The following is a 25,453-nucleotide window of genomic DNA, read 5'->3' as shown; positions in this document are numbered from 1 at the left end:
GTTGAAGCTGTGTCTTTCGTGATTTTTAGTACACTTAATTTTATTCTACTGGTTGTAACTCATCAAAATGGAAGGCCTTCTACTTCTCTTGTTGGCTGCACTTTTTCACATCAGTAGCCTTAATCTCTTGAACATTCATTTCCAATCATGTTTCTTAGAATCCTAGAATGGCTCTGGTTGGAAGGGACCTCAGAGATCATCCACTCCAACCTCCCCACCATGGGCAGAGACACCTCTCAACTAGACTCAGCTGATCAAAGCCTCATCCAACCTGGCCATGAACATCCCCAGGGAGGAGGCAGCCACAACCTCCCTGGGCAGCCTATTGCAGACTCTCACCACCCTCCTACTGAAGAACTTCTTCCTAAACTCCAGTCTAAGCCTAGTCGCCCTCGGCTTCAAACCATTCTCCCTTGTCCTGTCTCTAGACATCCTCATGAAAAGTTCCTCTGCAGCCTTCCTGTAGGACCCCTTCAGGTATTGGAAGGCAGATCTATGGTTCCCCCAGAGCTAATGTAAGGCCTCTCTTCTTTATAACACAAGTTAGCATAATTATTTTTAGTACACTCTATTCAGGAGAAGAAAACCCAACTGGGATTAACAGAGCTATTATTTGTTAAGCATTTTCCCCCCCTCTCACTGCTTCGACCCCCTATGCAGTAAAACCTCCCATGACCCAGGAAGGCTCCACTGGCTGCTTGGCATATCTGTACAGTTCAGTATGTTACAGCATTTCATATTTCAAAACCAACACATTGCTACAAACCTGAAAACTACAACAAAAGGCAATAACCAGGCAATTCTGCACACTGGAAGTACCTCTGGACTGTAAATGGCTACAATCACCAGAACATGGCTCCACATTAAATCATAACGCTCCTGTAGTAAAACCCCTCACCTTTGCTACCATTTCACAAGTTCACCGACTATCACCTACTTGAAGGCTGTCATCTACAGACAAAATACAGCCTGACATGCTGAAGACTCAAATTTCATAGGAGCTCTGCCCTGAATTCATAACTATCAAATGCTGTTTATGTCATTGCATTTTCCATCTTCTCTTCTGCACATCTGGTTAAAGAAGACTGATGGGGTTTGGGTTTTTTTGCCTGTTGCATAAGTAAAGCAGAAAGGACAAGGAAGGCAGGTGTAAGGGAGAACACACAGCTCAGGAACCTTCATCAGACTCAGTTAGTTTGTCTCCATCCTTTTGGACACAGTAAATGAATGCCCATCACGGTGTGCAAGGACATCTTCTAAGACAATAGTATTGGGCTGGATCAAAACCAGCGTCCAGCAAGAGTAGGGCAGTGATTGGCGCTGGTAAGGCCACAGCTTGAGTACTGAATTGAGTTCTGGGCACCACAGCATAGCAAAGACATTGAAGGGCTGGATGGTGCCCAGAGAAGAGCAATGAGGCTGATGAGGGGTTTGGAGGGCCTCATATGAGGAGTAGATGAGGGAGCTGGGGTTGTTTAGTCTGGAGAAGAGAAGGCTGAGGGGAGACCTCATTGCTCTCTCCAGCTCCCTGAAAGGAGACTGGAGTGAGGCTGCTGTTGGTCTCTTTTCCCAAGTAACCAGTGACAGGATGAGAGGAAATGGGTTTGAGTTCTGCCAGGGGAGGTTTAGGTTGGACATGAGGAAAAACATCTTTAGTGAGAGAGTGGTGAGGGGTTGGCACAGGCTGCCTAGGGAGGTGGTGGAATCCCCACCCCTGGAGGCATTCAAGAAGCTGTAGGAGTGGTGCTTCAGGACATAGTTCAGCAGTCATGGTTGTTGGGTTATGGTTGGACTCAATGATCTTAGGTGATTCTGCCTTGGTGTTTCTGTGACTCTATTTGGTCTGATAGGCCACAGCATAACTTCATTTTAACATTTCACTCTACTTGTAATATGATTGACATAGAGCTAGGAGTGGTAACTTTAGTTCACACACATTCATTTGTTTGGGTTTTGTCCCCTCCCTGTACTAAAGGACACCATTGTTTGTCTAAAAAGCATTTTATGTTAGGAAAAAAAAGTGAGTTCTCTGAAAATATGGTACAAAATTACACTGAACCACTTCAATCTATGAATCCACAGTGACAGCAGAACAGCAGCATGGCATTTAATGGTACATCTGCAATTCATTTCACTCCACCAGCCAGAAGATGCATTTATACTGTGGCTATTACATTCTGAAAGAGTTTGAATTACCAAACTTGAGAGAGCTTCAAAGGGAATCCTCATCTGAGCACCTTCATCTTGATGGCCCAGTTAAAAAAAACCAAAATAGAAGAAACCCTCTTCAACAAAGTGCAGAACAATTGTACTTAAGCTGAGTTATTTTTGATTTTCTTTCATAAATCAATTAAATCTACCCACCTGGGGGTTGGAGCACTTTATTTCAAGGGACTCAAGGTCAACGTGGAGGCAGACAACAAATGAGTGTCTGGATTCTGGCCCTGAAGCAAGCAGTTTCTGCGAAGTAACAGCTAAAGTAGATGTGCAGCCCATTGGCTCCACCAAATTCAGTGTCATCTGCTGTCCCAGGAGAGTATACACACTGAAATGATGCAGACTGATAGTCCATGGAAAAGCATCACCTAATGGTTAACAAGAAGGGGAAACAGTTAAACAATTGCATCAGGAAAATCAGGCTGTTAGTTCCTCCAAGGTGTTGTGCTAAACCCCTTTACAATCACAGAATGGCCTAGGTTGGAAGGGGCCTTAAGAGATCATCTATCCATCTCACCACCATCAGCAAGTGCAATCAACAGCCATTACACTGACCCTGAAAGCACACAAATATCATTCACCCACCCATTCCATTCCACCCCTGGAAATCTAAACCACAGCAATCCATTCTTTACAACTTCTTAAGAATTAAAACCCACTGAGAATGTGACTCTGTTTTGATAGCCTCAGTGAACACAACCACATGGGCCTACTATCTGATTGGTTCGAACTACAAAGACAATCATGGAGTTTAATACCTTTTTAGGAAGTGATTGAGTTGCATTTGTTACTGAACAGAAGTTCAACAGAATCCCTGGTTCCTCACATCCATAAATGCATTTCTGTTTGCATGTTACTTGGCATGACTGAGCTAAGGGATGTTTCTGACTCTTAACTCCTGTGCTCAGAACGTTCCTTTTGGTATTGCTGCAAAGGACAATGACCTCAGCAAAGTATCAGAGCTCTGCAAACAAATGGCAAGAGTGGATTGTGGGATGTTGTATCAGCTATTTTTACAGCATGTTGACATCTCTGGGTCAATAAGTATCTGAGCAGGATGCAATATCCCCAAGTGGCAGTGTAACTATGCTGCCTTCCCCTTCTCTTCTGGTTTTCCATGGAATAAGAAAAATACATGGGTGAGCACAGAGCTTTTTGAAAGCAAGCCTTTTACTTACCTCTTCTTTAGAAAAGAAGGAATTATTTAAACTAAAATAAAACAGCTTCCAGGAAAAGCAATGTTGAATAAATGCAATCTTAGAGGGCTGGTAAGCATGCCTTAAGGACAACAGTCTGACCCTGAAGTCTGCTACAGTGACAGAATGCAAATTAAGAGACTGACCCAATAAAAGTGCATCATAATTATTTACATCTAGATGGGAAGAAACAAAGAAAGTGACCCAAAAGCTTTGAAAACCCTTTTGGTAACAGCCTGTTTAAGGGGGAGTTTTGGCATGGGAGAAGGCTACAGCTCCATTAGGGAAGCAAAAATATCAAGATTGTGAGAACTTCTGTTTGGCATTATTCCCAGAGCACAAAGCCACACACAAATAAATTCCTTACCATAGGCTTTAGCACAACAAAGGGGATTCCTTTCCCTCACTAGGATCTTTCCTACAAATCTGGATTTGACAAAATTCAAATGACTTCTTCCCTTCAGAAATGGTTTTAATTACATCAGCAGTTTAAAACAAACAAAAGACTTTGGTTACATTTATCTTTTATCTGTCACTATGATTAGCAAATTAGATCCCTCCTAGTGAAAGCTATTAGGTAAAAACACACCTACCTTTCTTTCTCCTGTTTCATTCTTTCTTTCTCTTTTTTCCCTTTCCAGTTGCTGCATCTCTAGTATGACATCCAGTATTATAATCTACTATTTTGGTTTTGTTGTTGTGAGTTTAAGGTAGACACAGGGAGGAGAAAAGGGTCCTCTTCCACCTCCTTTTTCTCTTCCTCTCTCCCTTTCTCTATCTTTCTTTCTTTTCTCTCTCTCCTTTTCTCTTTCCTCCTTCCTCTTTCCTTTTTCTTTCCCCCGAAACATTTTCCCTCTGCCCTGGTCCATCACCAAGAGTTTCCACTGGCTCTAACAAACCCAACTCATCAGGTGTTCAGTGCTGGTTTGCTTTAATTTACTCCAAGGGAATTTTTGAATCTCAGCACAACCTACCCTGCTGCCTAGGGTTGGTTCAGGATACAGAGTCGTGTCACCACTTCCCCGTGGACTGGTTCCAGGGACTGACCACTGCTCAGTAAAGAGCCTCTTCCTAAGGCCCACTCTGAATGTTGTAGCCAAGATATTTTTTTGTTTGGCTAGTATTTGGGTATGTTTGGGGGGGTTGTTTCTGTTTTGTTTACTAGCAAAGGTGGCATAAGAAGTTTTTCCTGACCTGCCTTCATTCTACCTTGGAATTCCCAACTCACTGCTACCTCCTGTTGCATCAAACTGACTGTTCATGGCTGTTACACAGCAACTTGGATGCCAAAACCAACGAAGGGAAAAGTTGCACCTCTGCTGCCCCTTCCAACCTGAGCCATTCTGATTCTATAACCACACAACCAGCTCTTTGATGATGAGTTTCACTTTGATCTCCACAGGGTAAACCTTACTGTTAGCATTTGTAGCCATCAACACCACAAAACACACTGCTACAAAAGCAGCACAACATCAGAAGTGCTCCAAATCAAAGGTGATTTTCATAACAGTAACAAATCCAAATTCAAGAGAAACCTTTCTTTGAGTTTATCACATTACCTTCTTCCAGGATGGCTCTCAGCACCACAAAGGGGATTTCCTGCAGTGGTTCCATGTGTTTGTGTCCAGCACTCATGATCTTTATCTGGGGCAAGCAGACAACAAGTGTCCCAGGCATGCTGGCCTGCCCATGGTACCAGCTCCTCACAGTGCCAGGAATGTCACCAGACACGATGGTGCTTGGGGACAGCAGGCTCTCGTTGGGGAGGAACACACAGCAAGACTGCACTTCCAGCTGGGAAAACAAAGCCAGGAGACATTTGTCAGAAACAGATCACCATTGCCTACCACAGTGTGGAGCAGTCATCTTGGTACAAAACCTCAAGTCACTCATCCACTACGCTTGATTTAAAGTAGTCTTTGCTTTCAGTTGAATTAAGAGCAAAGATCACAGGAAGATGATCACAGAAAGACAATCACAGGATCACAGAAAGATAATCACAAAAAGAAGATCACAGAATCACAGAAGATGATCACAGAATCAGAGGAAGATGATCACAGGATCACAGGAAGATGATCACAGGAAGATGATCAGAGGATCACAGAAAGATAATCACAGGATCCCAGGAAGATGATCACAGGAAGATGATCAGAGGATCACAGGCCAATGACACAAAATGTTGGAAATGATCTCTTCTTGCAAATGACAAGTCTGTGAGGGAGGGGAGGGCAGAAGTGGGATTTTGGTCTGTAAACCTGAGCAACTTTTCACAAGAAGTGCAATTGAGGCAGAAAATATTCTCACAATAAGGCTGAGAAAATCCTCCTCTTTTTGTAGCTCCTTAGCTTTTGTTAGCAATAGCTAACCTCCAGAATGAACACTTTGTGTGTTGTTCCTTTATAGAAAGACCTGTTTCAGGGAAAACTCTCTCTACTTAGTAGTGAACAGCAATGGGGCTATGCAAAAAGGTTAATCATCAGATCAAATAGGAGAAGTATGAACTTCAGTGGAAAACTGACTTTAAACCAAGTGGACAGGCACAAGCTTACACAGAGGGAGGGAGAAATCAATAAAATTCAAAAGGTTTCTGCATCATTTATCCTGTTTGCAGTGCAAACCAGAGCAATGCATGATATGTTTTCATCTGAAATAGTACTTTTGTGTTCTTTATTTGCAAGCAGTGCTGTTGCCCTGAACCATTTCTGACCATTCTGCCATTTCCTTAGGACCTTCTAGCAGGGGTGAGAGAGCCCAAACCAAGAACACCTGGACTTAGCAAGGCTTGTTAACTCAGAGGTAGTGCCAGCTGCAGACTGTGTCTTCCCTAGCTCTTACAAGTGATATTCTGCATCTGGATCTCAGGCAGTCCCAATAACAGTGCACTCAAGTGTGCAGGCTAAGTGAGCACAAGTTCAGGTCGTCTCTTCATGTTGTTTAGAAAGGTCTGGTGTACAAAATGTCAGAGACAAGATCCTACTTGCAGCTGGGATAAAAGAACACTTGTCTGCTGTAAACCTATGTAACAGTCTTTCAATGTGACATCACCAAACACATCACAGCTTAAAACTGATAACCCAGGTTTGTGCTCCACATCCTCCCCCTGAAGGCTCACAGTCCCACCAAGAGCACAGCAGTGCAAGGTCCATGCCAGCCCAGGGAGAACCCAGATATTCATCTTTACTTCAGCATTTTCTGTGCCCTTTTGCTTAGACAACCTGACAGGAATTCACTGCAGAAAAATCTCCAGTAGAATTCTGCAAAAATAAATACATTGTTCCATGAGGGCTCTGTTTGTTTCTAGTTTTAGAACCCTTTGAGTTGTAAAATGAACTTAATTACATCTTTGATAAGTAGTTTATTGATCCAAGGGTGCAGAGTATACTTTATTTAGACTGGATGAAAAGCAAGGCTGTATTGTTACAGATGTAAGAGATTTGGCTTTGGCTTTCCTTTTTTTTTCCCCTCCACTGGTAAATTAGTCATTGTGTCAATGTGCAGGGATTTTCACAGGGACACATTAGATAGTTTTCTGGTCTATTAGCACCAGGCTGCAGGTCAAGCCATTGTGGGATAATGATAAAAAGATGACAAAAGGAATTCTGATCGGTGTCACTTCTGTTTTATCAGTGCTTGTGCCCAGTAAACAGTTTAGAACAAACCACCCATTCTCATCTGTCTGTCCGTGCTGATGAACATCAAATGCTGCCTGGATGCACAAACCATGTGGCAATAATAATCCACAAACTCCACCAGCGTGGGGAGATCCCACACCTCATCACATTACCAGCAGCAGGATCTACAGGAGGTATTTTCCAAAGTACTTTTCAGAAGAGATCTCAATACTTAGCAGAGGTTTTACACCTAATTGACACTTCAGTGCAGCTTTCTGCCCAAGACAAGGCCTTTAGATAATCTTTGGTTTCTTTTACTTTGCTGTCTCAAGAATACTGAAATGGAACCACAACACTTCTGCTCCTTCAAACTACTGAGGAATCTCCTCTACATAAGCAGCTTCTTTGCTATTCATCTTCAAACAACTGAATGGGAGCTGGACCATGAATTTTGATGGCAATTCATGACAGTATCACACCCTTGAAAGAGTCCAGCACAGAGCCACAAAGATGCTGGAGTCAGTGGAACATCTCCCTGTGAGCACAGGCTCAGGGAGCTGGGACTTGGAGCCTGAGGGGTGTCCTCATTGTTGGAGATAAAGATGTGGAGGTCAGTATCAGGGATATCCAAGGACAGGACAAGGGAAGGGGTGCAAGCTGGAGCAGAGGAGGTGACAGGGAACAGAAGGGAAAAGTTTGTCCCTGTGAGGGTGCCAGAGCCCCGGAGCAGGCTGCCCAGAGAGGTTGTGGAGTCTCCTTGTCTAGAGACATCCAAAACCCAGCTGGATGTGTTCCTGTGTGACCTACCCTGGGTGCTCCGGCTCTGGCAGGGGGGTTGGACTGGGTGATCTCTGGAGGTCCCTTCCAACTCCTACTGCTCTGTGGCTCTGTGATTCTGTGCAATATCACAGTTTAGCTAACAGATAGGGTTTGCTGATTTCGGCTTCATCTAAAGTTGATATATGAGTAAATGTTGGGGGTTTTTTAAATAGTTACTGGAGGATTTCAAAGGCCAGCAGCCTGAACACAGCCCTGAACACAGGGCAAAACACCACATTTCAGGGCAAATCAAGCAATTACTGCAATCACAAAAGGGCCCAATGAGTGCAAAACGGAATTTGCACCTGCTGAACTTCTCAGATGCAGATTCTGTTTCCACACAACTATCAGCTTCAGTGGAATTTGTGTACCTTTCTCTGACAGAACCTGAAGATCTGGGGTGACAGGTTGGACTTGATGATCTTTGAGGTCTCTTCCAACCTCGGTGATACTGTGATCTCTCTGTCTGCTAACAAGCTCCAGGGAAGAAAGGGAAGAGTCCCTCTCGGATGACGGAACGACATGTTGGACAGAGGTGAGAAAGCGTGCTACAGACTGCTTCACCAATCAGAAAGTGCTTTAACATAGATGTAATCCAAATTCTTGAAATTAAACTCCATCAATGGCATATATTAAAGCTATCACATAAATCTTTTTACACTTTTTAAATAACTGTTAAACTGTACGCCCAAAATTGTGAGTTTAATGTAAAATGTGACTGATTTATGTAGCCAAATATAAATCTGCAGCAGTAAATCTTGTATTAATGGAAGGATCTGACAATCCAAGGGAAAGAAAATGAAGTAATCTGCCAGTAAGAAGTCCTCAAGCTGGGGGTCAGATCCTGTTCATGGAAACCATCTGGTTGGGACCCTCCAAGCCACACCAAACACAAATGATCTTTTAAAAAAATATCCTATTCATTAATGCTTCACAGCTGCACTCAATGTTACTTCATTTTTCCATGGCAACATCCTTGCTGTTGCGGGGATCTTATTTCAGTTTTGGTAGCAACGTGTTCCTGTGCCAATACTGAACACATTCATGTGTTAAAGAGATGGAATTATTACAAATTCTTGAAACAGAATCACTCCCTATTTTCATTTCTGTTATGTCAAGGCCTACCCATGCTAAGTAACACACACATGATAAACCAATGAAGTCAGCAGTATTTTCCCTTCTATTTTTAAAAAGTTATGCAAACTTGTTGCTTTAAGCTTCTACTAACCTAGAACGGTGCAATGACTTGAAGACTCTGTGCTACAGAAAGGAAAGGATTAAGTTAGGGGAATAAATGGGAGCATTTTTAATTCATATTCTATAAAAAGAGAATGTTGCTGGAAGGAGAGATCAGTGAAATATATACTGCAGAATTATTTGGTCTTCCTAGCTGAGGAGGGTAGATGGGAGGGAACGAAACAAATGAAGTGACACCATAGTTCTCACAGAACCACAGAATGTCAGGGTTGGACTGGATGATCTCTGCAGGTCCCTTCCAACCCCTGATTTCTTTTGGGTGGTTGCTACAAAAGCAAGAGGTCACAGAACCACAGAAGGGTAGGGGTTGGAAGGGACCTCCAAAGATCATCCAGTCCAACCCCCCTGCCAGAGCCGGAGCACCCAGGGTAGGTCACACAGGAACACATCCAGCTGGGTTTTGGATGTCTCTAGACAAGGAGACTCCACAACCTCTCTGGGCAACCTGCTCCAGGGCTCTGGCACCCTCACAGGGATAAACTTTTCCCTTCTGTTCCCTGGCACCTCCTCTGCTCCAGCTTGCACCCCTTCCCTTGTCCTGTCCTCGGACATCCCTGCGCAGAGCCTGGCTCTGTCCTCCTGACGCTGCCCTGCACATCAACAGGAACAAGGGCACCCCGCAGGCTTCTCTGCTCCAAGCTCAAGAGCCCCAGCTCCCTGAGCCTGTGCTCACAGGGAGATGTTCTGCTGCCTTCTGCAGCTTTGTGCTTGTCTTGCACAAGTGCAATGAAGGGGGACAGGTGGCACAAGTGTTTATAACCATTCCTGACAGTGATACCATGAGGCGATTCTTTTCCCTCAGCCACATTTTATAGCCACATAAACCAGTAAGAGGCACTGCAGATGACCCACAAGGTGTCTCCTGGGAAGTGTTCTCTCTGCATTGATCATCATTTTGGAAGCAAGGCAGAAAGGTGTTGTTCTGGGATTTTCAGGTACAAATATAATCAAATCCCATCACAGTGACTCCCCAGATTGCAGAGAACTCTGGTTACACTTTTCACCTACAGCTTATGGTGTGGTCATTACTGTGAGACCATGCCTCAACCTCTGACATCCAAATCAGCCCTACCAACATAGATCATGTGCAGATGAGCCAGACACACTGTTTGTTAGAATGCAAACAGGCAGGCCAGAGAGCCATGTTTTGAAGTTAAATGAAGCCAAAATGCCATAACGAGAAAGCTGAGCGTGTTGAGTAAGAGAACTAAGAGAGCAGGCTGCCTGTACACACAGGAGTACAAAGGAGTACCACAAGTACTCCTTTGCCTGTACAAAGGAGTACCACAAGGGCCAGCTGCATTTTCTTTCACTACTCAGAACACAGTCTCAGCAGCACTCCTAGCTTTTTCTCAGAAAGCTTGAGTTTAAAAAGCTTTTATTTAGTTATGGCCAATTTCTCTCTCTCTCTTTTGGTTCTTTTTGTGTCAGTTTGCAGTTAGTAACCAACAGAAGCCATCAGCCTGTCTCAGAACTGCTGAGTAACTGCTGAGAGCTGGCACTGCCACTTACAAGTCAGAGGATCTCTTCCTGACCCATGAATGAAGTCCACTGTTGAAAGAACAGAACCTCTGGCAAATCCCACCCTTACATGTCTGTTCTTTCAATCAGAGTTTCACTTTGGCTGCAATTTTGTTCAAGTTCCATGCTTTAAAGAAAATATTATTTTCAATAATTTCAGGAAACAGACTCATTTAGAAAAATAATTTCAGGGATACTTAAAGGCATGTGGAATATCTGGCTAAGCTTCATTAAGTAATAATTACACTCTTAGTTGGCATTCACTGCAGCATTACTCATTAATTCATTTGCTTTTAATACAGGTCCTTCATTGTTCTCACTGGAATTCAGCATTAACAACCAATTAAAACTAATTGTGTTTGTACTGCTCCACGGCTTCAGCAGCTATCAGTATGCAGAGCATGTGAAAAGTCACTGTTCCCCTCCTACACAGAGTAGCTGCCAAAAGGGCTTCAAGGCTGCATATAAAACCCCTCCAACTAAATAAAACCCCCTTCCAGCTTCTATAGTTCAAGTCTGAAGTCTTTTCACTTCAGCACCAATACCTCAGCACAACCCCAGCGCACAAACTCTTCGTGCAGTACTGTCCTACTAGGGCTAAGTACCAGCTCTGGATCCAAAATAAACTTTCCAGTTCCTTTGGTTCCAAAGACATTTACTTACTCTAACTTCCACTAAAAGAATAATCCTTTGATGATTTTAAGCTATGAAGTTCTACCTGAAGACAACTGCAGGCTCTTCTGTTCTCCAGTTGTGTTAGTAAAAGATCCAGGAACACCAGGATAGCTTTAGAAAAAAAATAAATGCTCCACCATTTAACCAGCTAGAATAGGCTAGAAATTTGCCTTTGTCATGCCAAATGATAATACAGAAAATTCCAGGAACTTAGCATAGAAATGTCTTTGTGTGTTTAGTAAAATGAATAACGAGTTTAATAAATACATCCCTGTGGAGGGTTGAAGGCAGACCCTCTCCCCACCACAGGCAAAAAGAACAACTCAGACTGCAAAAGTGACTGTGCTTGAACTGAAAAACAGAGTCACAGCCTTCACCTTATCCTCTGTTGCCTTCACAGCCCTTATCTTATCCTCCATTGCCTTGCACAAAGTTCAGCCTTCCCATTTGGGCTGCTATTAAAGGGAAAAAAACCAGAACTATATATGTGCATTTGTGCCTTGAAAAATAGACAGAGGAACTCCTAGCAATGATAAAAAGAACAGCAAGCCTACCTGTTTCCCCTAGGAGAACTACTGCATATTGGTTTGGAAGCATGGTCTCAGATTTTTTCTGTAGTGTTTCCCTGGAGTCTGTTGGAAGTCATCCCAGGTAAGAGGGAATGTCCTTCTGGTAAGATCCAGGCATATATTTCACCAAGGATGAAATAGAGAAGAAGGGACTTCTTACAACAGTGTCCAGCCATAGGACAAGGGGGAATGCTGAGAAGCTGAGGGAGAGCAGGGTTAGACCAGACCTCAGGAAGAAGTTCTTCAGTAGGAGGCTGCTGAGACTCTGGAACAGGCTGCCCAGGGAGGTTGTGGCTGCCTCCTCCCTGGGGATGTTCAAGACCAGGTTGGATGAAGCCTTGAGCAGCCAAGACAAGCTGAGAGGTGTCCCTGCCTGTGGTGGGGGGGGTTGGAGCAGATGATCTCTGAGGGCCTTTCCAGCCCTTTTGTTTTGTGGTTGCACATTTACCAGTTCCTGAGAAAACCTGTGCCTCTCCTTGTCATCAGCTTTAAGTCTCCCCCAAAAAAACACGAGTTGGAACATAGCCTTCTTATTTTCTGTTTGGTAACTCAGGATCTTAACCACTCTTAAAAGTGACACAAATTCACTTTGTTGGTTGTTCACATAACAAAGTGTGCCTTGAAAAAGGTGTGAGCAGAATATCTTTGTCCTGATTAAATGTTCCAGCTCTGCATTTTCATCATTACTTTCTTGGTTTGATTATGACTCAGACTGTATGCCCCATTGCTACAGGGGGTCTCATTGGGCCAGGTACTAGTCAGACACAACCTAAAGATGCACTGCTTCCCTCAAACAGCCTACAGCTGCTCTTTCCTGACTCCCTTTATCTGGCCATTTAATCTCCAATAGTGACAACATTAAGAATGAAGACAAACAAGCAAAATACTCATGAAACAATGATGCAAGAGCTGGCTGGAAACTAAACAAGGTTAATCAAAAGCATCTCCTCAATGTCAGTATTTTCTGCAATGAAGTCCCAAGCCTGAAGTTCTCACTCAGGCAGAACTGAAACTTTCAAGCCTTCCAATATTTTGAACCCCAAGTGCTTTTGAAAACTAATATTCTAAAACCCAAAGCATTCTTTGCTTAATTTGCCCCCAATATCTATATGTGATTTTTCATTCTCTTAAGACTTTGAAAACTACTGAAATAAGACAATAAAACCTTGGGGCTGCTTTAAAAATTCTCTAATAAAAAGCAGGAGAATGCATAAAACGTTCCATAAAGCTTGGAAGGACAAGGGGTGTGGGGGAGTTGGATTCCACTTCCTTTTCATCTTACCTGAAGTGTGAGGCGCTTGACTGCATTCCACACTACTCCAATAAATTCCTTCATTCTTTCTTCAGGACTTCTGCAGCTTTCAGATGAGTTCAGCATGGTTTTCACAGGCAGCGACAGGGGACGAGATTCTAAGGCAAATGACAAAGCGCACTTACACAAAGCAACGGCAGTGAAGCACAATACTGACTGGGAGCAAAGGCAAAGATTACTTGTTTGAAATAGCCAAAGAGGTTTTTCCCTCACTGTGGGTGTAGTGACAGTGTGTCTACTCCTGGTCCTAAAAGCTGGCAGTGCAACTGTGCCAGTTCAGCCTGGTGAGAAATGCCAACAAGTGAAATGCTTTGACTTCTGTAACGTAAACTGCTAAGGAAATACTATGAAGGGTACTTGAGGTAAGCAAAGGAAGAGCTTTCAAAGTGTGACAACCTGCTTGGTGATGGAGCAGCAATCCAAGAGGTTTTCACAGGTATTGCTGCCAGTCTAACTAAAAAAGGTTTTTGTTTTCTAAGCTTGTAATGAGAGCCAGCCCTTGTGAATTCATGGCTTCAAAAACTTGAGCATGCTTCTAAAAAGGCATAAAAATGAAACCACTTTCTTACTTTAACAAGCTCAAAGGTGCTAAAGTCTGAAAGATTTCAGCAAAATCCAATGCTTCCTAGTAAAAAGAGACATTTCCTGATGTTACTTAATAACATCAATATTAAAAGACTAGAGAACAGAAGCATTTAATTGAATAGGAGCAAACAGAAAGTCAAAAGAGGGCTAGCGAGCAGATCAAGTAGTAACTACAAATGCATCAAAGACTCTGTGAGTGGTACAGAGTTCCTCCTGTCATCTCTTACAGAACTTCCTCCTCCTCATGTTTTGGGCTGTCCACCCCATTATTGTCAGCTCCTTTAACAATTCCAGTTTTGGCCCACATCTTGCAGGGCTGACAGAACTGCAGGACTAAATTACTAAGTCTTTAGGGCTTCATTCTAAACCAGATTGAAGGCAGCACAAGTGTGACAATTTACATGTCCCAATCACACAGCCAGGAGAAATCTGTGGCATACAAACTTACAACTGAAGTCAGGTGAGCAAAGCACATGCTCCTTGATGTGCATCACTGGGGCTTCAGTCAGTTTGGATCATGCAAGGAAACATGCAAAGCTTTCAAAAGAAAACATCTGAGAGGTGACCTCCTGCCAAGAACATGCAAATTGAATGCCATTGAGGAATTAATTTGTAGTATTTCTCCCATCCAGGCTAGAAAAGATCAGCTGATCCATATTCTAGACAAAATCCTTCGACAATCAGTTTATAAAGTTAGTGTTTCTCTTTCTTTCCAGATCATTCAAAATACTGACACAGGATCACACGACTCAGAAAGAGAGGTGGTCAAGAGAGTAGAAGAAATGTTTTATGGCTGAAGCCTTATCAGTCCTCTCAGATATTCCTGGCTCCAATTATGGATCTGTTAGAATGATAAAGAATGGAAATTGGATCATGAGAATGTAAAAAGCATTTCAGGATTGTTTGTTGTTGGCTGTGCTGGAGAGACGAGTAAGTAAAGTGCTCCTATGGAGGGGGAAGCAGCAGGGAGCAGCTATTTCACAGTATTTTCTCATGTGGACACTTGTATGCCATGCAGTGAACATTCCATCCACATGATGAATGGATTCAGTTGCAACAAAGACATTTGGTGAGGAATAGCTGTTCTGCTTTAACTTCTTACCCTACCTGAATCCACACCATCTTCTCTGTGCAGTCAGGCCCTACACTACACACATTACAAGGCAATTAGGAACAACTTGAGCATTGAGAAATACTGAAGAGTTACTGGAGCAGAGAACTCCAGAAGACAAGCATGGGTAAGGGTGAGAATGGTATGCAGAGCTCCTGAGAAACCTCACAGACAGGAGTGCTTCAGGATGAACAGACAAATACAGGGTGAAAGTGTATATCCTACAGCTCAATCAGCAAGGAACAGCATCCTCCTCCTCCACTGAACAGTAGAATCTAGAGCTAGGTTTTGTTCCAGTCTCCCATGCTTTCTTTGCTGGGAAATGCACACTCTGCTAATTCTCTCTCATTAGGGGAATTAACTCTCTAATGCCAGAAACAACTACACATGAATTAAAATTAGCTGGTCCAAGCAGCTCTTGCTCCTCTCAATGTATGGGCAGCTGAGACCTGCAAAGCTGCTTCAGATTCCAGGAACTGAATGATAGACAGCAGCATTGGTGGAGTACCCTATACTCAACCAAAGGACACACAAGAAAAGGCTCCAAACCCAATAGACAGATAAAGAATGATTCAACCAGAATGCACAGAAAATAGAGAAACAATAAGAACTGCTCCAGAGCGGAAAGAAGAAACAAGCACAGAAGTAACTCCTGAAAAGAAAAGAAGTTACCTGTTAATCTCTTTCCTGGACTGGTAAGTCCCAGAGTTTTCTCTGAAGGGCTGCTGGGACAGGACAATATCTCACCAGCCCCACAGACAAGGCCATCAGTAGATGACAGCTGCTAAGAGACTGTAGTGGCCTGGTGTGGCTATGGTGTGTGTTTGGCTGGTGCTTTATAGGAGACATGTAGACTGGATCAGCTCCATCTGTCTCAGCATGGAGGTTAATCTCCTAAAATAATTCTGCTACTCAGCTACTACTGAACTGAACGTCTAGGAACATTTCCTGGCACTGTTATCAGCCCTGTGTTGAAGCCAGGCAGCAGTGGACAGATAGAAAACAGGATTGTATGACACAGTTGCTAATGAAGAAGGAGAAACCCAACACAGAGAGGGGGCTGCTTCAGGCTGTGGAAGTTGAATTTTTGAGGAAGCCAGTGCACATGAACACAAACTGTTGCTGCTCTCATTTTCCAGTCCCATCCTGCACAACTGGAACTGCTGTAAAATGTGAGACCATATTTCAGTCAGCTGAGTCACTGAGTCTTCCCTAGGCTGATGCTGTGTTAATGGAAGTTTCAAAGAACTTTGTTGGGTACAGTGTGGCAGCCCATGACCTGTACTTAGCAACACTGGATGCAGTTACAGATTTGTTCCCACCCCCCAACTCCCCTAAACTCCAGCCAGAATGCTGAAGTAGATTCCTGCTAAAATGAGCTCTTGGAATGCAAAAAAACTGGCAAATGTGAGAGAAGTCTGGCTGGTGAGAAACCAGTGGATTATCTGAAGCTTTTGAATTAGCAGCTCACTGTTTCTGCTCAATGACCTGGATGATTATGGTTTAGTCATGCCTGCTATGAAATGCATGCTGGTGGCTTGGTTGGGAAGAGGAATGGAATTGAATAGATGCTAAATAGGCAAAATCAAATACAGGAATCTAAAGCTGATAGTAATTTAACTGCAGTGTCTGAAAACATGAATATTGTGGGTATAATGGCATAAACATGGCCTTGGCCACAAGGGTACATTGCTGGCTCATCAGCATCCTTCTGTCCACCAGCACCCCCAGGTCCCCTTCCCTTACACTGCTCTCCAACAGGTCAGTCCCCAACCTATCCTGCTCCCTGGAGTTGTTTTTTGCCAGTTGAAAGACTCTACCTTGTCCTTGTTGTATCTCATTCGATTTCTCCCTATCTAACTTCCAGCCTGTGCAGGTCTGGCTGAATGGCAGCACAGCCTGAGGGGCTGTCAGCCACAGTCTGATGTCATCAGCAAACTTGCCCTCTGTGCCCTCAATCCAGGTTGCTGATGAACAGTACCCACCCCTGCAGCACTCCACTAGACACAAACCTGACCTTTTAGCAGCCATGTCTGTTGTAGTAAGCAACTGAAAACACATCTTGACAGTGCCTTCAAATGAAAAAGAAGCTGAGATACACAGAAATCCTTCTTTTGCTTTGAGGATGTTGTTTAGAATAGAATAAAAAAACAGATGTGCAAAGGAATAGAATAGAATAGAACAGACCAGGTTGGAAGAGACCTTCAAGATCATCAAGTCCAACCTATCATCCAACACCACCTAATCAACTAAACCATGCAACCAAGCACCCCGTCAAGTCTCCTCCTGAACACCTCCAGTGATGCTGACTCCACCACCTCCTCAGCCAGCCCATTCCAATGGGCAATCACTCTCTCTGTGTAAAACTTCCTCCTAACTTCCAGCCTAAACCTCCCCTGGTGCAGCCTGAGACTGTGTCCTCTTGTTCTGGTGCTGGTTGCCTGGGAGAAGAGACCAACCTCTGCCTGTCTACAACCTCCCTTCAGGTAGTTGTAGAGAGCAATAAGGTCACCCCTGAGTCTTCTCTTCTCCAGGCTAAGCAACCCCAGCTCCCTCAGCCTCTCCTCATAGGGCTTGTGTTCCAAACCCCTCACCAACTTTGTTGCCCTTCTCTGGACACGCTCCAGCTTGTAATTGATCATTTTGTTTTCCCACTTCTGCACCCCCAGAGGAAACCCCAAGGAAAAGCAAAGCTGACATTTTTGTCAGTTACAGTTTTGAGTGAGGACATTTTCTTGCAGCAGACCTCTGGTGTGATTGTAACTGCAGAGAAGGTAACACTCATGGGGAAGATTCAAAGTGGTTCCCCAGCTGAGCAGGAACCAGACTGAAACATTCATTTTCAAAAGTCAAGTGAAAAGCTACTTCTGCAAACTAGATGCTTTTGTAAGTGGGCAATGAACATTGCTCATGCAAATAGCTGCTTCTGCACGACAAACACTGAAGATCACCAAAGTCCCTCTAAGAAGTTAGAGGTACAGCTACAGCCACCCTCAAGCTGCACAGGGTTTACACAGCTGCTGCTGTTCAGAGGTGGACACACTTTACTGAGGGACTCTGCAAAGGCAGGACAGCTCATTTCAGTTGAGGGATCATACCTGTTACTGTTTTTGTTTTGACAGGGCTGCTGGCATACTCTGAGGCTTGGTTTGATTGCTGCCTTGCCAGAGGGGCGCTGCCAACCGATGCTTCATCCTCCTTCTTCCGAGTTACCGACACGCCGAGCGCAACACCTCCTGCAGGCTGCTAGGAAAAGAAGAGCCTTGTAAACCACCCAGAACCAAAGCATCTTCACACTGAATGATGACATGGTCATGAGAAGCATGTCTTAAACTGTGTATTTTTACAAGTGTAGAAAACAACTTGAAACAATGGAGGTCATCTTTAGGAAACAAGTTCTGCAATGCTACATTCAAGCATGCACTTATTTGAGTTCTATCAGTCTGGAGAAAAGCTTCTGATAGCCACAAAGAGAAATCTGATTTATTAATGTACCATGGGGGTTAGCCAATCAAGATGAACCTGAATACATCTCGATGATCACCATCAACTGCACCCCCAGCAAGTTTGGCAGTGACACCAAGCTGTGTGGTGTGCTGGACTCACTTGAGAGCAGGGATCCAGAAGGAACTTGACAGGCTAGAGAAGCTCCCCATGTGCTGGGCTGCAGCCAGAGGAGCGGGGCCAGCAGAGCAAGAGAGGGGATTCTGCCCCCTGACTCTGTTCTGTTGAGACTCTGCTACAAATCCTGCCTCCAGTTCTGGTGTCCCTGGTGGAAGAAGGACACAGAGCTGCTGGAGTGAGTCCAGAAGAGGGCCACAAAGATGATCCAAGCGCTGGAGCACCTCTGCTATGAGGACAGGCTGAGGGAGCTGGGGGTGTCCAGCCTGGAGAAGAAAAGACTCCAGGGGGACCTTAGAACTGCCTTCCAATAGCTGAAGGGATCCTCCAGGAAGGCTGCAGAGAGACTTTTCCTGGGGGTGTCTAGAGACAGGCCAAGGGGGAATGGTTTGAAGCTGAGGCAGAGCAGGGTTAGACTGGAAGAAGTTCTTCAGTACGTTTTAACACTTTGCTGTAGCACTGGCTGCCAGCAAACTATAGCTGCACCCCAGCTGATAAAGGCAGAATCTCTCTACTGCTGATTTTGCAGGGGGTTATCATTTAAAGATGACAAGAGGGCTTTTTTTGTTCTGAAGATCAGACATTAGGATTACATGCATCTTAATCAGTTTTTGTGTAATTTGATTTTGTTGGTATTGGACCCAAAATGTAAGCCATATAGCTGGGTAATGAGAAACCTCACACATTGCATCAGGAGCCTCTGCGGGGAACAGAGTCGTGTGAGGCGCGCAACGTGCTCGTAAATGTTCTCCAATAGAAAACAGATCGTTGAAGGAAGCAGGGTGCAACATGTGCACACACACAAAACCCCCAAACTAGCTGAAAAATCACTTAATTGAAAGAGGGTGGCCTCCAAACGCCTTCACCATTTTCCACTAGAGAAGCAAATTAAAATAAGAAAGACAATCAGCTATTTAATCCTAGCTCCAGTGAAACAACCCACTGATATATACCCTGGCATGCAAAGTTCACAGGGAAGCACTCATGTCAATGACAAACAGAACTCTCCTCTCGGCATACAGGCATCAGCTTTGTCTTCTAAAGAACTGAGAAGTGACTCTGGAAGGCAGGAACACACCACTTTGATGCCCTTTAGCCATAACAACAAGAGAAAGTCACCAGGTTTGGACAGACCATTTTACAGCAGATAGACTTCCACGTGTGTGCAGAGAGGGCCTGAAGGTTAGCACATTCTCATCAGACACTTTCTATCACAGGATGTTAGGGGTTGGAAGAGATCATCGAGTCCAACACCCCTGCCAGAGCAGGACCACGGAATCTATCACAGGTCACACAGGAATGCATCCAGATGGGTCTTGAAAGTCTCCAGAGAAGGACACTGCAAAACCCCAGTGCTCCTCACAGTGAAGAAGTTCCTCCTCATGTTGAGGTGGAACCTCCTGTGCTGTATTTATAACCATTGCCCCTTGTCCTATCCCAGGGTGCAATTGAGCAGAGCCTGTCCCTCCCTCTTGACCCTCAACCCTCAGATCTGTATAAACATTTATTCAATCCCCTCTGTCTTCTCTTCTCCACACTAACCAGCCCCAGGTCTCTCCGCTTCTCCTCACAGGGCAGTGCTCCAGTCCCTCAAGCATCCTGGTAGCTGTCCCTGGACTCTCTCCAGTAGATCCCTGGTCCCTCTTGAACTGGGGAGCCCACAACTGGATGCAATATTCCAGGTGTGACCTCACCAGGGCAGAGTCAGGGGAAGGAGAACCTCACTTACTTCCAAACTGGAGCAGTTGATCTGACACAACCTTTCACAAGGCAAAGCCATCTGCAGCTTTCCCATGACAGCAACTGTTGAGCCAAGATTTGGCAATTTTGGACACAACACTGCAAGAAGATGGAGCTGCCAAAGTGAAGCAAGAGGTCCTGAAGAATGAGCACAGCCAGCACAAGGCAGTACACAAGACAAGAGGATGGAAACACTCTCTGGAGAAGCAGCGTCTACTTCTGAACCACTGAAGAAACGGATCAGCAAAGCACAGCAACTCACAGCACCAGGCACAGGGTGAGAAACATCAAGGCTATCACAACCAGACAAAGCTGGAAAAAATTATGACCAAATATTGAGTGCTTGAGTGCTGATCTGGACAATGAAACAGCTGTTTCATCTTTGCTCACTGAAACCAAGCCTGATGGTGCTGTTGATGACGCCCAGTACAATCCTGTCAGATTTTTGGCAAAAGATTTCTGGTTAAAAGAATGCAGAAGATGAAAGATCAACGTTGAAGTAGATGGAAAAGGATCATCAAGACCTGGGGTTTAGCCACAAACTGATGAGGAAATTGTGGCTTGGGAAATAGCAGATGACAAGAGCCCCACAGCTGTACAAGAAGATGAATCTGATGGGAAAGGAGACACTGCAGGCAAGTGTTATCAGCAGCACTTCACCACAAGAATTCAACAAGCTAGCTATAAAGTAGTATGTAGTAAAGTTTAACACACCTTGAGATGTAAGCTTTATGGTTACAAATTGGTGGTGTTCCTTCTGAAGATAAATAAAGAACATTTGATAAAGTTGGTAACATGTCTGTGAGGTTTTGCTGAGCCAGAACATGAGGTTAGCTTCGTCAGTTAAGAGAAACACGAGCTTTAGAACATTCTACTTCTCTGCCACAGAACAGGGAGAAATAAACTTAAAATCAGGGGCATGGAGCCCTCTCCTACAAGGACAGGCTGAGAGAGCTGGGGCTGTTCAGCCTGGAGAAGAGAAGACTTCAGGAGAACCTATTAGCAGCCTTCCAGTACCTGAAGGGAGCTAGAAGAAGGCTGCAGAGGGACTGTTTGCAAAGGCCTGCAGGGACAGGACCAGGGGCAGTGGTTTGAAATGAAAGAGGAGCAGATTTAGATCAGATGTGAGGATGAAGTTCTACACCACGAGGGTGGTGGAACACTGGAACAGGTTGCCCAAGGAGGCAGTTGAGGCCCCAACCCTGGAGATATTCAAGGTCAGGCTCACCAAGGCCCTGAGCAGCCTGATCTAGTGGAGGATGTCCCTGCTGATTGCAGGGGCATTGGACTAGATGACCTTTGGAGGTCCCTTGCAGCCCAAACCATTCTATGATTCTACATTCTTCTAGGCCAGGAGTATGAGGCATGAAAAGAAAGGTCAAGAATATGTCAGAGAGAAAACAGTTGCCCTCCACACCAACAGCCTTTACTTCTTTCGTCTCCTCCAAGAACTTCATACACCAAGATGCATTTGCCATTCCACTGGGAATCTGGTACATGTCAAGTTTAGCTCCTGCTCACAGAGGTTTTACTAAGAGTAGTGCTTTTATAACAAATGCTGCAATTATTTGATAGACTACCCAAAATGGGGAAACCTGAGTTGCTATTCAAACCCAGCAGGCTTGTGAAGGGACTCAGAAACTAGTTGGAAAATGCTAATGCTAAACAGTGAGCATTAAAAAACATCCTCTCTGCTCTTGTGATTAAAGATCAGAAGTTAGAAAGCTGTGAAATGAAAATTTTAATGTGCAAACCATGATACTTTAAGTAGTTCTAAACCAGACCAACAGCAGCAAACTACAAAGGAAAGGGTGAAAGAAAAAGTGCCTGTAACAAAAATGCACTGCTGGAATGTATGGAAGAGGAAGTTCCCCATTGTCCCATTTCTTTCCCTCCAACAATACATACCTGCTGAATGTGCCTGCCACCTCGTTTCTGAGGCTGGTAGGTGAGCCAAGTATAGAGGACTGGATCAACATTGATTGCTAATCCTTGCACACTGGACAAGAGCACTGCACCTGCACACACCAGAGAAGAAAACAACATGTAAAGTATCTGCTACAGCATAATCATAGAATCCTAGAATGGCTCAGGTTGGAAGAGATCCATCTACTCCAACCTCCCCACCATGGGCAGGGACACCTCTCAACTAGACTCAGCTGCTCAAGGCCTCATCCAACCTGGCCTTGAACACCCCCAGGCAGGAGGCAGCCACAGCCTCCCTGGGCAGCCTGTTCCAGAGTCTCACCACTCTCATACTGGAGAACTTCTTCCTCAGCTCCAGTCTAACCCTGCCCTGCCTCAGCTTCAAACCATTCCCCCTTGGCCTGTCTCCAGACACCCTCAGGACAAGTCCCTCTGCAGCCTTCCTGTAGGATCCCTTCAGGTACTCGAAGGCAGCTCTAAGATCCCCCCAGTGTCACCCCGGCCTATCCTCACAGCAGAGCTGCTCCAGCCCTTGGATCATCTTTGTGGCCTCCTCTGGACTCACTCCAGCAGCTCTGTGTCTCTCTCATGCTGGGGACACCAGAACTGGAGGCAGGATTGGAGGTGGGGTCTCTGCAGAACAGAGCCAAGGGGCAGAATCCCCTCTCTTGCCCTGCTGCCCACACTCCTCTGGCTGCAGCCCAGCACACAGCTGCCTTTGGGCTGCAGGAGGGCACTGCTGGCTGCTGTGGAGCTGCTCAGCAACCAACACCCCCCAAGGCTCTTTCTCCAGGGCTGCTTTCAACCCACTCTGCACCCAGGCTGGATTTGCGCCTGGGGGTGGCCCGACCCAGATGGAGCAATGTAACATGAAGGTATCAACTGTACTGAAGGAGCTGGCAATAAGGAACAGGCAGCTGCTATCTTTGCACAGAAGTTCTGCAGTTTTACAAGGACTAAATAACTGAAATAATGAAATAAATAATGAAACAAATTCAGAACAGAAACTGTGGTTACTGGAAGGTCTCAGCAGCAAGTTCTATAGAATTACAGTAGTCCTGAGAGTCACAGCTCCTAAAGCAATGCACACTATATTTACTCTGCACTGTACAATGCAATTGTGCAGCAATCTGAACTTAATAATAAGCTCTGAAAGGTTGTCACACAATTCAATGTACTTTTCCAAACACAAGCCTCAAAAGACAGAACACCAAAACTGCAAATGGAAAGGAAAAGAAAAAAACAACCCAACAAAACAAAGCAATTAAAAAGATAACTTATGGGTTTATTGTACAAGAACAAAAATGTAAAGCCATCTGAATTCCAAATGGCAGGAGCCCCACCAACCTGGGGCGACACAAGTGAAGCCTGATGAGTGCAATGGGAACATGGATGTCGAGAAACACACCAAGATAAATCATCTGCCTAGCGTGGGCTTGGAGCTAGAACACACACTGTGAGCAACTCCTGTACACAGAGCAGCCTCTGTGATCTGATGGCTTTAAATGTCAGTGATAAACCTCGGGGATACATCTGCAATGGAGCATCAAGGGGTAATGTGTGGGTAAGGAAGAGCAGCGAGGATGCCTTGGGGCAGGACCTGGGGCAGACTAGAGATACCGGCAGAAGGGAAGAGAGGGTACATAAAGCATTTGGTACAGCTGGGAGCTTTTGTAAGATGCTTAGATGCTAAAAGAGGAGAATCCTGCATCTTAAAGAGATACCATCTGTTCTCAGCAATACTTAATGAAAGGTTTAATGTCTGTGTGATATGACAAGTGGGAGTCAGAGACCTCCCAAAGAGCTGAGGAATAAAGTCAGCCTACAGGAAAAGTCAATGAGAAATCCCACATTTATAACAGACTCCTGGGAGGGGGGTGGAAGGGGAAAGACAGACAGAAAAAAATACAAAGAAAGGGTGGGGATAATGAGGGGGAAATGAGAAGGGGGAAAAAAAAGGGAAAATGGAAGAGAAAAAATTATTAAAAAATTAAAGAAAAGGGAAGGGGGAAAGGGAAAAAAGGAGAGAAAAAAGGAAAAAGAAAGAAAAAGAAGGGGGGTGGGAAAACAAAGAAAAAGAAGGGGGTGGAGGGGAAGAAGGAAAAAGAAAAGGAATGAAAATGTGTTACTAGGAAAAAAACCCATGAAAGTGTTCCTCAAGCTGGTTAATTTAGTTTCTTTCAGGTAAGCGAAGTTCCATGCAACAAAGTCACACTTTTAACTAAAGCTCTCTTTTCACTTCAGTGAAGTCACAGCAGCAGAATCCCACAGAAGTGTAAAGGTAGGACACAGAGCAAAGCATTTGCTTTTGCCACTTGTCTTTTCTCATTGATAGCTTGTGTCTGGGAGAAAAGCAAGCCAAAACAGAATTAAACCTCCCCACACAAGCAGTCAGATGAACTGGAAGGCAAAGAATGTAATTGCTTCAGTCAGGTAACTTTGGTCTCTTACCAAGCCACTTGTGTCACATTTAATTACTGTCATTTATTGTCAATACTTGCTGCCTAGCCACTACATTCCAAGAGCTGCCTAATCACCTCTGTAAAGCTGTTTTCTGTGTAATAGATTTCTTGACAGTAACTGTGTAGTCAAAGAAGTTCTTCAGATTTGCCTTCTCCCTCCTACTCCCCACAGGAAAAAGCCCTCTTTAAAATGTTGTGTATTCATGCCAAGAATGCCAAACCTCCCCCCAGTTAGGAAGGAAGATCTCACTGATGAAGACCAAGCTGTAAGCTGGCAGCAGACTCCTTACAGGTCTGAGGAAAAAATACATTGCTGTTTTGTCTCTGCCTAAAGGCAATGCTCAAGGTTCCTGGCTTTCATTAAGACTGTGGTGAACTTTCTTCTCTCTCCTCCCCTTTTCTCCTTTTAATTAATTTTACATCTCAGAAAAGCCAGGCCTTATTCCCACACTGGGCTTCTTTTCCAGCTCTTGGCAGTTATTGATTCCATCTATCTATTAAATCATCTGAAAGGTAAGGACAGAACTCAGCGCCACGTAAGCTTTGAACTGTGGACAATTCCCTCCAAGTCACGCTGTCAATTGCCAGGCTCAGGATGGGCAGATAACTTCTTTCCTTCCTCCCCATCTTTCTTCTCTCTCCTGAAGGAATGAACCAAGGGGAGGCTGCAGGTGGGTGGAGGAGGATGAAGAGGAGGCCACAGAGCACAGCTGCACTTGGCACTCTCATCCTGCAGACAAGCTTCTGGACAAGCTTCCTTGGACAACGGCAGCTGCAGCAACAGCACTCAGCCGCCCAAGGGACTGGGGGCCTGCAGAGGATGACCTGCGG

At 44.6% G+C, this 25,453-nt stretch overlaps 1 protein-coding gene across 1 annotated transcript in view; it reads right to left on the bottom strand.

Moving 5' to 3' along the window:
- Nucleotides 1-25,453, bottom strand: part of VPS13B (vacuolar protein sorting 13 homolog B) — a 327,037-nt gene that overhangs the window by 168,658 nt on the left and 132,926 nt on the right. The window contains exons 19-23 of the mRNA XM_054167231.1: nucleotides 22,143-22,252; nucleotides 17,972-18,119; nucleotides 13,148-13,275; nucleotides 4,973-5,207; nucleotides 2,365-2,585 (exon numbers count right to left, since the gene is read on the bottom strand). Of these exons, the coding sequence (XP_054023206.1) occupies nucleotides 2,365-2,585; nucleotides 4,973-5,207; nucleotides 13,148-13,275; nucleotides 17,972-18,119; nucleotides 22,143-22,252 (842 nt within the window). The remainder of the gene's footprint in view (nucleotides 1-2,364; nucleotides 2,586-4,972; nucleotides 5,208-13,147; nucleotides 13,276-17,971; nucleotides 18,120-22,142; nucleotides 22,253-25,453) is intronic.

Source organism: Dryobates pubescens, chromosome 14, assembly GCF_014839835.1.
Source record: "Dryobates pubescens isolate bDryPub1 chromosome 14, bDryPub1.pri, whole genome shotgun sequence".
Lineage (NCBI taxonomy): Eukaryota > Metazoa > Chordata > Aves > Piciformes > Picidae > Dryobates > Dryobates pubescens.
This window is presented reverse-complemented; position numbering and strand designations above follow the sequence as displayed.